Here is a 12,665-nt window from a genome sequence, read left to right on the forward strand (position 1 = left end):
ATTAAGTATTTATATTTTTGGAGAAAGCTGACTTCATTCTGACATCGCAGACAAGTTGACTCAATATTAATATTTATTTCTAGGACTTCGGTGCTCAAATAATAAATTAATAAATTTATGACCACAATGCAACATTGTTTTTTCCTCACGAATCAGAACAAATCAAATTCATAACGTGGATTCTGATTGGTCTGCGAGCAAGTACCGCGAGTAGTAGTAGCGGGTCATCAAAAATCTCCAAAAATCCACCCTGATTGTTTTTGTTTATGGTTCGGAATTTCGTTAGCGGAAAGAAAAAAGGAACCCATTCTTCGCGGTTACGCCACGACAGGCTTCATCTTGTTCTCTTCGCGCTTTAGAGATCCAGATTGCTCTGTCAAATCTCTGCGCTTTCGTTTCAGAATTTCTTCCGATTCTCGTCTGTGTCTCCAAATTGATTATCGACGTCTTGAAACTGATCAAAATGGTAAATTTGTTTCACTTACTTCTTCTCAGCGTACATATTCCATCTTCTGTGTGAGCTTTCTCTGTTTCTCTTCACACAACTCATTTTCACATTGAATATGTTTGGAGTTTCACATTCTGTCACTCTGACAGTGGAATTCTTGCAAATTTGGAGTTTGGCTGCATGAATTTCACGAGGCATATTCTATATTGTACTGCAATTATGTAACTTGCAAGATTGTTTACCCACTTTTTTTGGAGTTCCTTCACCTCAAGGCCATGCTGCCGATGACCCTGTTTGGGGTGTCGTTGCGCACTTTCTCAGTTTTCTTTCTTGTCACAAATCTGTGGATGATTTTGTATGTATCCCTGACGTGCAGTTTATTATCATCAGTGGAAATCATGTCTTACTCATATATTTGATATGACGCATCTTAGGCATGTCTAATGAGCTGATCTATCATGAATTTGATTGTTCGAAGTTGCCTAATTTTTCAATCATTGAGCTGTTCTAATAGGTAGGAGACCCTGTGCTTTGAGTAAGAGGTTATGTCATGGTTCACGGTTACTGCAATACATATTGGGACCAATGACATGTTCTAGGCCAGTAATTGGAAGTTTCGTTTAACTTGTATCAGCTTCTTGCACAGTTGCAGTGATTACACATCGACAGTGTAAGTTCGGCAATCACATAACTCGCTTGTGGTGTCTGAAAATCTCTGTCTCCATGTTATTTTTTTAACAGAGAACAAATTGACATCATTCCTTGAAGTTTATGCAGAATTTTCTTCGCACAGAGAAGAAAAATCACAGAAGTTTTAAAGAATTGCCGTTGAGTAGTTCTCCGTGTAAATAATAACGTATGGCAGGAAGTCTGCGACATCGCAAACTGAGTTATGTGATTGCCGATTTACACCGTCGATATGGTTCCATGGAGTGTGGATTTGATCGATTCATGATGATCAAATCCATCGAACTGAAAACGTGAATCAATCGACACTGGTTTGATTGATTCGAGGGTTTGTCGATCGACTCACAGCTTTTGTCAATGGACTAACGGGTTTGTCGATTGATTCACGGTTGTCGGTTGAATCTGTGTCGATCGATTCACGTTCTCATTTATTGGTTGATTCATGTCGATGAAATCGTCACGGGTTTTTTTAAAATTCACTGTCAATTGATTCACATTGATAGATTCTTGTTTTCGTTTTTCGATCTAATCGACACCGGTTCTTCAATTATTTTTCAAACGATTCATGTCAATCGAATCCATACCCTCCCGGATCTGCTTTCCTGTCATACTTAATTCTCTGATAAAAGACTACAACCTATAGCGCTTCTTTCAGAGGGGCGCTGAATTTTTGAGAGGTTACTTCAAAACATAGGAAAGGAACCTGTATACGTTAGCTATGAGAATGGAGAGGCTGTAACTGCGATTTTGTGACGTAAAGCTAGTGGATGAAAGTCTGTTGAGGTTCAACGCATGTTCTTGTGGGAGCGCACATATATGATCCATGTTCCTTTTGTGCCAATATCTTCTCAGAGGCTGATCCGATAGAAATATTCTTAAGTACCTTTTTGAAAGAAGATCAGATTTCACTTTAGCAAACTGACCAGTCTATAAATGAATCAATTGTTTTCAAAAGGGAACAGGTACATTTCTTGATGAGTCCCTGTTGCATGTCCTTTTATGCAAGTCAAGGCTCCTTTTATGCAAAAATGGACTTGTTCCCAAATAACTGATTCAAATTACTAAGTCTTATAATTGGGGGGATGAAAGCTAGGTACCAAAAATCGTTACTCCATTGAGATTCAAACGAGCCGCTAGTGCAAATGCGGCAAATCGAGGGCGAATTTGATTGGTCAACACAGCGACTGCCTCACTCATCGATGTTATGACTCAAAGATAATAGTTGTATTCGGTAAATATCCTCCAGTTTGACTGAGCAGTCTTAGCCTCCTTATTCTCGTAAGCAACGTCATAAATTAAAACTGACACATTTTCTCAGCACCTAACATCCTCCTTACTTAAAGTGTAGGAGATGATGGGTTCCCCATAGGAGCCAATGGACTTCGGCCAATCTTAAATGTTGTATCAATTGTTCAGTCCATCCTAAGGCAACACAAGTTGCTGATGACAAGTCCCTTGTTGAAAGTACCAGGGTTTGGCCTGGTAAATTTCCTCAAGAATAACCAAAATATGTCACTGAAATTTTGTAGAGTTACAACCTATATTACTGGAAAACTGACAAAACCAGTAAAACCTTTATAGAGCAACACATCTTAAGAATCATAGACAAGAATTTGCAGCATTTTGCTGCGGATTATTTCATTTAAGTGTATTCATTACGTTTATTTCTTTGTTTTTCCAGGCTCCAACATTGAGGAAACGCGCAGCGGCACCAGTCTCAGTTAAAGTAAGTCCTCTGCTTATTTCTAGAGAAATATTATAGGATAATGAGAAATTGAACCTTGAGAAAAGACTTGAAGAAGAGATCAAATACTTTCACCGAATGATCAATTTCCTTGAGTTTGTATTAACATGAAATTTCCCTTAGAGCCTTTGCTTTAAGGGTCAGTAATTTAAACAGTAAAGAGGAATACTTGAGCGTTATTCATCATTCTATAGAAAAGTCTTTAGAAGTTTAGTTTTAGTATAATGTGGTAGGTATATGTAACGAAAACTTACTTCCTGACTGATTCTTGTACTTCTATGTCTTCTACCTGGTTGGGCCTGAAAGATACAAACCTAATCACTTAAAATATTTTCTGAGATTTTTGGTACTGCTAGATTACAAGACATATCAAAGAACGATGCACCAGTAGAAATTTGAGTAGAATTTCAGTGATACGGTCTGTTGCTTATTACGTAACTTTAACTGTGCTGAGCTAGTCCTCTGCTTAAATAATATGTAATCCCTCTTTTTTTCTAGGAGGTTAAAAAAACTAAGAAAGGTCCTGTCAAGGAAAAAGGGACTAAAAGCTCTGTTCCGAAAGCTAACGGCACCGCAACTGAAGCTCCAAAGAAAGTTGCAAAAGGGAAGAAGGCTAATGAGCCAGCGAAGGAAGAAGTAGAAGAAACAAAAGAAAATACAGCGAATGGATCGGCAAGTTCTGATGAGTCATGGAAAAATGCTAAGTCTGTCCATGATTTCAAAGCCAAATTAATCACCGGTGAAGAAATCTCTCTAGAAAAATATAAGTAAGTAAAAATCATTCCAACTGTAAATTTTTTATACAATTTAAAAAACCATAATAAATCAAGTTTCGTTAGGCCTTGAAAGGTTTTCATTTTATTTTCTCATTTCAAATCTTAGAAAGTCCAAGAGCTTTGGAGTTTTGAGTCGAACTCTTCACCAGCAATCTCATCTCCATAATCGTAAATTTAACTATAATGAGCCTACCTACATCTGCAGGCTGATTATTGAAATTGATAGACAAAGCGATAGTCAAAGAGAAAATAGAGTGATCCTATTGGTGAAAGCAGATGGTTGCAATGGATGAAGGAAGTAAGTAATATACTAATTACTAAAAGCAACTCGCAAGGGACCCGACAGTTAATCTGTCATTTTTCTGCTTAGTCTACAACGACCACCCGTTCCAACCAATAGGACCGCCCCATTTTTCTTTTGTCTATCAATTTCAGCAATTAGCCGGTAGACATTGTCAAATTCTTGCTCCTGTATAATATATAACCAAAAACCAAGCATTGTTCCGACTTGAAATTTTGTGAGTAAATTCTTCCATTCTTTCAAACAGTTTCAACTTATCATGTTAGGTTTAGAAATAAAACAAAAGATAAATGCAAAAAGTATTTAGACTGATTGTGGTCTCTGTTGTCTACTTGACAATAAATTGTAATAATATGTCAATTACTGAATTTTCTACATTTTTAAAAATGTAGACAATCCAGTATTTACATGCAATTATCCTTTTCCTCTGCCGTTTTAAGTTATCATGTGAAGGAGGTATTTAATTGTTTGGTAGCTTATTTCTGAATGGACTTCAATCGGAAGCGCTGATGTGTCTTTTAGATTTTTGGGAGGAACATTTGGAACTCCCAAAATGGAATTCCCAAAAAAATAAAGCGGAAGCCTTAGAAAGTCCTTACATCTTTTTGGTCTTGCCTGCAGGACCTTTACATAATAGGTCCTGCATTTTCCTTTGCATTCTTTTCATAACATGAAGTGAATCATAATGTTAAAAAGACAAAAATGTGATGATGATCCCGGTTAAGGTAACTTTGAATAAAATCGAGCCCTTACATTCTTGTTTAGAGAGGCGATCGACCATTAAAAAAATGGACTATCTACAAAGCATTCTGATATTGCTAGCAAGTATTTGCTTTTATTCTAGGTTATTTGTCTAATCTTTATTGATATCAAGTTTAAAATTCTTAAATACAACATTCACATGTTAACATACTTCTTATCATGTTTTGTCAACTTATTAATCTTATCTGTCTCTGGTTTGATTTTAGAGGTCATGTTTTGCTTATTGTCAATGTGGCGTCTAATTGTGGTTACACAAAACGAAACTATGAGCAGTTGGTTGAGTTGGATGAAAAATATCGAGACAGTAAAGGCTTAAGAATCCTAGCATTTCCTTGCAATCAGTTCGGGAAACAGGTAATTATATTTTCGGTACAGCTTATCTACATGGGTGTGAAACAGCTTTTTGAAAGTCAACCTGACAATCACTACTTTGGATCTCTTGACTGTCTCCATTTTGTTGATCCCAATGTCACCTTACCAAGAGGTCTCATTAGCAATTATTCCTTAACTAATTTACCACAGCCATTTTTAGATTGCGACTAGGTGAATGCTTCTCTATCAGTTGCTGTGTATTTTGGATGTTGCACATCTCTAATTCGTTCTTCAATGATTTTTAACTCTCCAATAGGTATGAAAACTAATCATTAATGCCTCCGGTCATCATTAATTGAGGGAGCGAATGAATAAGAAGCATGGAGAGTTGAAGTAATTTCATCATTGGATTTAAAATATTTACATGTATGTAAACTGTGTAATAGGCTTTTAGGAATGTGGTTTTAATCTTGCAAGGAAAGGTTATCGCCTAATACATGTCAGTTAGGCTAATACATGTTAGATTGTACTTCAATATATCCCCTATTTCCAATTTGTTTTTACCTGATTTGAAACAAGTTTTTCATTCATCAAATGTTTTCTCTTATAGGAGCCTGGCGATAACGAAAAAGTAAGGGGAAAAATCGAAAAACGAGGTGTTAAGTTTGATGTGTTTGAAAAAATCGATGTGAATACAGCCTCAGCCCATCCATTGTACAAATTCCTCAAGTCTGGGCAAAATGGACTCAATACCGAGTAAGTGACCTCTGCCTTTTTCATTATGGCTTATTATACTTTAATACTTATACTAACAATGGTTTAACAGCCAAAAAAATAGAATGTATCAGAGCTGCTCCCATAGAATTTCAAAAATATTGAAATAAGGATAATATGTACCTTCATCGAATATTTCAGGAATTATAATGTTCAAAAATTTAATTGGACCACTTTAGGACGTCCGGAAGCTAGCTGTGGATGAAGAAACCCACCCTTGTTAATGTTCCCTTTAATTGTTTTTCCAGAGTTTTCAAAAATTCGAAAAAAAATATATGTTTGTATTTTTACTTCAAGTGAATTATTAAAGCTTGTTCAAAAATTACATCATGCACATTTTCCGGAGTCCATAACCCCTGTCCCCTTTTTAATACCTTAACAAGTTATTGTGTATGAAATGGTTCTCCTTTCCCTCAAGTCTCATTAATCCTTGGATGAATTGTAACCAAAATTTTTATTTTTTCATAGAATCATCCAGTTTTTCCAATCTTGTTCGTTAGGCAGTGCTCTGCTAATGTCTCCTTCCTCTTTTGTGTTATTGTGACAAAAGTCCAAGCGTGCCTCTATTTTGCTCTTGAGTGCCTTATTAATATCAAGTAATTAAGTTCTCCCATATAGCATTAAAAACATCGATTCTTGAATGTTATTTGTTTTTTCATTACATGGATACTCGATGTAACTCCAATGAAAAGCAAAGGAGTTAGAATAAATAATAAAAATCGTGTATTTCAGTTGGTTTTTTTCTTCAAAATTTATACTAATGCTAAGTTAATTTTAACCATATTTTAGCCCAATCAAATGGAATTTTAACAAGTTCATCGTGGACAAGGAAGGAAAACCCGTCGCAAGATTTTTGTCTCCGAAGAATCCTCTGGTAAGTAGCTTACTCACTGTGGTTTTTAAGAAAGGTGTGAACACCTCCTCTCGGTTAATTTTTGTAAAAGGAGCAAACATCAGGCCTAATATTTACGGTCTTTTCCCCTTCTTTTGCAGTTCAAAAATACGCACTGATAGAACATGTGCCATATTACGTTAATACAGACATGTCTTTATTAACCAAACACATTTGTTGTGTGAAAAGATGATAAATAGTACTTGGGCGCTATTCCTTTCCGAACAGCAACAGCTTTGTTTCATGAAAAAATTCTATTGTCAAAAATCAAAATAAAGAGGTGAGATGTTGAAATACTGCAATGCAGGTTTGACTTTTTTGCTCAACTATATCCATTCAAACTCAATCTAAAAATTATCTGTCAGCCTGACATCTATCTATTTATCTATCAAAGCTCTATTCTTTGATTTCCTCCTTTACATCATCCTACTAAATTTTTTCGCATCTGTTTCAGGATTTGGTATCTGAATTGGAAAAATACTGGTGAATTGTGCCAACCATTCTTTAGGTTACCATCAATGCAGCATTAGTTTTTAATGACTGCTCTGTTTTCTATAGCCCTAATGTTAGCCGTAAGTGTTTCCTCATAAATTTTTTACTGACTAGTCTATAAGTTGTTTTTAAACCGGTTGTCTCAGCTATTCATATTCTTTTTGTCATTATCTTTTATCATTTCTAAAAAGAATCTAGGTAAACCTCAACTATTTATTTTAATAATTAATGTATTACCAGTATCTCTGTTAGGTAGTTAAAAAGGAAAAATTCCCTCCGTTTTGTTCCCTATTATAGACTGATTTAGTGGCTACGTCATTCAATATAATATCGAACCCCTGGTTCAAATGTATACAAACATAGAACCTTGTTTCTGATTCGCGCCCTTTGCACCATGGTGGTCAAATGCGTCCAAATGTTTTTTAAAATCGTAAGTTCTCGTATTTAATGAGTCTTTACTTGATTTGTAACTGGTCAGTGAACAAATTTCAATAAATTAACACAATTAACTCGTGAAGAATTTGCACATGAGGTTATATGTCAGTTTGTTTTGGTTTCAACCAAAAGCTCAATATTGTATCGAATGATGTAGTCACTAAATCAGTCTATTTGTGTACATCATTTCTCATTGTCAGAAAAATTCTCTTTCTCTTTACCATTCCTTTTGATTTGAAGCATCTTCTTTCCTGAACTCAGATTCAAATTTTCAATCAGGTACTTTTCTAAGCTAATCTCTAAAGTCATGGTGATGTTTAGACAACCACATATCAATCTTTTCACCAGCTGTTGAGTCCAATAGCAGAAACTGAATTTCTGCTGCACATTAATTTCCAAGAATTTTTTGCCGTTTGACTCTTGATAAACTAAGTTCAAATGAAATAGACTGATCTTGTGAAACCTCTCATCACAACTTGTTATATTTATGATAATTTTTTTACTATTTCTTTCAAATACTTTTGTACGTAGTTTAGCATATTTTTGGAAAATTTTGACTTTAATAAATTAAGATTTTGTATTATTTTTTTCTTTGGAAATCTGTTTATTTCAATATCTCTCTCTGAATTGTGCGTATTTTAATTTACAAAAGACCCTGAGTAATTTTTAAAATATGGGGGTACTTGAATAGCCAAAAATTGAGTACTGCTTGTTCTGGATTGTCCAAAATTGAGACTCTGAGCGCAGACGGGGCACTTCTCAGTTGCGGTGGCTAAGAATTTCTGCTAGTGCTCCATCAAATATGATCAAAGCAGATGTATGTAATGCGTTGAAACTTTTACTGAGTATTATTAGGTGGGCTGAGAAATGCCATTGATCGACATGAATTCCACACTAGGAGGTTCTAAGGACTGGCACCTGGGATAAGAGCCAAGGACTTCTGTTGATAGACATAAATTGCACACTGGAGAACTTTCTACGGGCAGAGAAATGCCTTCAATAGACAAAAAATTCCACACTCAGGGGTTCTCTTGTACTTGCGATAAAGTAGGATTTTAGCATAAAAGGAGCTTTCGACTCGCTGAGGAAGTGGTTGATTCCTATATTCCACACTCAGAGGTTCTCAAGACTTCATCTCAGAGATGTTCTAAGAAGCGTCAAATGAGCTTTCGGCGGGCTGGGGAATGTTGTTGACTGACTTAAATTCGACATGTAGGGTTAACCAGTGGTGGATCCAGGGGGATGATGGGGGCTGCCATGGTGCCTTCCTCAGTCAGACCACAAAGGGAAAAACAAGAGAAGGGAAAAGGGGGAGAGAAAGAGAAGTGCTCTTAAAAATTTACGGAGATGGTTTCAAGACAAAACTATAAAACCAATGTTGACTCAAACAAAGGTTACTCAAAACCGCAGAAATAAATACCCACTCCATATACTACAATTAAATTTTCTGAAAGAGGTATTGTACGTCAATTTTCAACTTTTAAATAATGCCCAAATTGTATGCTAAAACTGCCTAAAATTCAATCTGGGAGGGCCTTCCAAACCTTTCTTGCTCTGTAGGGTATCCCTCCTAGACCCCCTTTACACATCACCAAATAGCCCTTCCTCGGACTCCCTCTGGATCTGCCATTGCACTGGAATGACTCAGTATCAATTCGCAAATGCTATGATTAGACGGAGTGAACAAGAGCCAACTTCTGCGAGCAAGTATCACTGCCTCTAGGACGCTCATCGTGCTTATCCGGAAATAAAAGGTGAACCGGTCTAATGTGACTGGCACTGATCGAAGGGACAGAGAACCCAACCCACGTGCTGGTTAACAGCGCTAAAAAATGAAGTCAAAAGCACGGTCGCAATAATTTGATGGACCGATAGGTAACCATAACCGATTGATAAACTATTTTCGGCCGCACTTTTTACTTTATTTTTGGGTTGATACAGGGTGTCTACTGGTCCGGAAATAACGCTGATTTTTTGAGGGCGGTTCTGGAGTACTGAACAAGTACCCTGTAAAGCTCCGGAAGTATTGATCCAAGCCACGGGTGTTTTTTAAAACAGCCTCCTTGAAACTACGCAACCCGTTACAAAATTATTCTTAGGTAGTGCAGTATTTTCCCCCTCGATCGAAATCGTGAAGCCAGTTGATCCTCAGGCCACCAGTGACCTTCGAATTTCCTGGCTACGTCATTTTTCTCGTGATTTGCGCGTGAAGTTCGACAATTTTCGAATTCTGAAATTATTTTCGAGTACTGAATTTTTCTGCCTATGAGGTACTGAAAAAGTACCGTAAAATTACTTAATATTTGTCAGCCATTTTTAGTAGACTCACTTCAAGCGAAACAAGAATCCCGATATGAAAAGTCGGCAGTTTTGAAAACGCCTTCAATTGTGGCGTGATACCTCACGCATTCCAGAGAGTACGAATAGTTGTATCCTCGCGCCTTAGCAATACGGTGGAATATGAATATCAAATTAGTCTTCACGGTGGCGTTGTCGGTTTTCCTTTGCCGCTGTTGCAGTTTTGACCGCATAGTTTAAGTAGTGTGCTCAAGCTGGGATTTTACTTAGTAAATGGATCATTTTTACGGAAGAATAAAAAATAAACGAGCGGTAAGAAATACGATATCTCAATAGAAGGAATTCAAATCATCAATGAAATGAAAGAAAGTGCAGTAAAAATGTGGATAAAAAGCTTAAATAGAACGAAAACATATCCGCGAAAATTTCTCGCTCATTATCAACTGGAACGAAAGCTATAAACAAAAAATTAAAACAAGTAGGTACTTGTGCGCATTACTGGCGTACTAGCTCGTAAGATCAATCATTCCATTTATTTTATGCGACGAATCTTATGCGACGCAAGAATCCCGCATCGCATTATTGCTAAGGCGCAAGGATACGACTATTCGTACTCTCCGGAATGCGTGAGGTATCACGCCACACTTGAAGGCGTTTTCGCAACTGCCAACTTTTCATATCGGGATTCTTGTGTCGCATAAAACTCGGAGAATGAGATAAAAGGAATGACTGACCTTACTACAGTGCAACAGTTATGCGCGCATCTCCTTATTTTAATTTTTTCTTTATAGCTTTCGTTCCAATTCATGATGAGCGTGAAATTTGCTCGGATGTGTTTTCGCTCTATATTAAGCTTTTTATCTACATTTTCTACTGTCAGTGCATTCCTGAATTTTATTGTTGATTTGAGTTCCGACTATTTAGTAAAATTTCTTACCGCTTCTTTACTTCAATTCTCCCATAAAAATGATTCATTTGGTAAATACAATCCTAGCTTGAGCGCACTTATAGACTATCAGTCAAAACTGCAACAGCGGCAAAGGAAAACCGACAAGGCCAGCGTGACGGTTAAGTTGATATTAATCTTCCTTCTTCCATCGCATTGCTAAGGCGCAAGGATACAACTATTCGCACTCTCCGGAATGCGTGAGGTATCAAGCCGCAATTGAAGGCGTTTTCGAAACTGCCAACTTTCCATATTGGGATGGAAGATTAATATAAAATCAACCGCCACGGCGCTAGCCTTGTCGGATTTTCCTTTGCCGCTATTGCAGTTTGACCACATAGTTTAAGTGCGCTCAAGCTAGGATTGTATTTACCAAATGAATCATTTTTATGGATGAATTGAAGTAAAGAAGCTGTAAGAAATATTACTAAATAGTAGGAACTCATATCAACATTAAAATGCAGGAATGCACTGGTGTAAAAAATGCGGTAAAAAATGTAGATAAAAAGCTTAATATAGAGCGAAAACACATCCGAGCAAATTTCACGCTCATCATGAATTGGAACGAAAGCTATAAAGAAACAATTAAAATAAGGAGATGTGCGCATAACTGTTGCACTGTAGTAAGGTCAGTCATTCCTTTTATCTCATTCTCCGAGTTTTATGCGACACAAGAATCCCGATATGAAAGGTTGGCAGTTGCGAAAACGCCTTCAAGTGTGGCGTGATACCTCGCGCATTCTGGAGAGTACGAATAGTTGTATCCTTGCGCCTTAGCAATGCGATGGAAGATTAATATCAAATCAGCCGCCACGGCGCTAGCCTGGTCGGATTTTCCTTTGCCGCTATTGCAGTTTGACCGCATAGTTTAAGTGCGCTCAAGCTAGGATTGTATTTACAAAATTACTCATTTTTTTAGGAGAATTAAAAAGAAACCAGCGGTAAGAAATATAACTAAATAAAATGAACTCCAATTACCAATCAACTGAAGATACCAATAAAGTGCTTGATTTTTTCTGCTTTTGAGCTGCTGAATTTTTTTGGAAAGGTACTGTCTGTCAAAGTACTGTAGAAATAGTCAATTTTTGCCACCCAGTATAGTAGACCCAGGTTAATCAACTCCAAAATTTGATCAAACACTTTTCAGACATACTTAGATCCGTAATCTACCTCTCATCGATCTGATTTTTTGAACATAACTCGGGTAAAATTCATATTGAGAGGCAGGGTGGAGGAGGCGCATAGGTGCAATTTTTGAAAAAATTAAAAAATTGGAATAACTGAAACTAGTCTCAAAATATTTTCTGAAAAAAATTCACCCCTAAAATCCAATTTTTAAGCATCAAAAAGTGAGTTTGAACTTTCTCTCCTCCGTATGGCTCTGTGCGATTTCGAAACTATTAACTCGTATTTCTCGAAGTATCAGGGACTGGTCCTCGCCTTGTCCTCTAAGCCCATCAATTGAGGGGCTTGAAGGACAATGCATATACTTAAGTGCAGTTTTTGAACTGGCCTCGATGCATATTGTGTGAAAAATTCGATCCCAAATTCCAATTTTTAAGCATCAAAAAGTCAGTTTGAACTTTCTCTCCGCCATAAGAATCCATGTAATTTTGAAACTTCAAACACGTATTTCTCGAAGTAGCAAAAACTGCATTTATGCGCCTTGGCCTCGAAGTCCCTCAATCACGGTCATGTATCGAAACGATATCGATGCACGGAACTTTTTCAATGGATTCGCCGTAATAAGAGGATGTGGCAACGCCGCGAGAGATTTCCCGCCATCGGAGTGGGTCTG

At 37.0% G+C, this 12,665-nt stretch overlaps 1 protein-coding gene across 1 annotated transcript; it reads left to right on the forward strand.

Annotated features, from left to right (window-relative positions):
• The first annotated feature begins 253 nt into the window (after positions 1-253).
• LOC109036432 (uncharacterized) lies at positions 254-8,210 on the forward strand. The gene is made up of 7 exons (XM_019050639.2): positions 254-466; positions 2,817-2,861; positions 3,378-3,646; positions 4,925-5,072; positions 5,641-5,786; positions 6,594-6,678; positions 7,151-8,210. The coding sequence occupies exons 1-7, from the start codon at positions 464-466 to the stop codon at positions 7,181-7,183; spliced, it is 729 nt and encodes a 242-aa protein (XP_018906184.2). The 5' UTR covers positions 254-463; the 3' UTR covers positions 7,184-8,210.
• Positions 8,211-12,665: the final 4,455 nt, after the last annotated feature.

This window comes from Bemisia tabaci, chromosome 6 (genome assembly GCF_918797505.1).
Source record: "Bemisia tabaci chromosome 6, PGI_BMITA_v3".
Lineage (NCBI taxonomy): Eukaryota > Metazoa > Arthropoda > Insecta > Hemiptera > Aleyrodidae > Bemisia > Bemisia tabaci.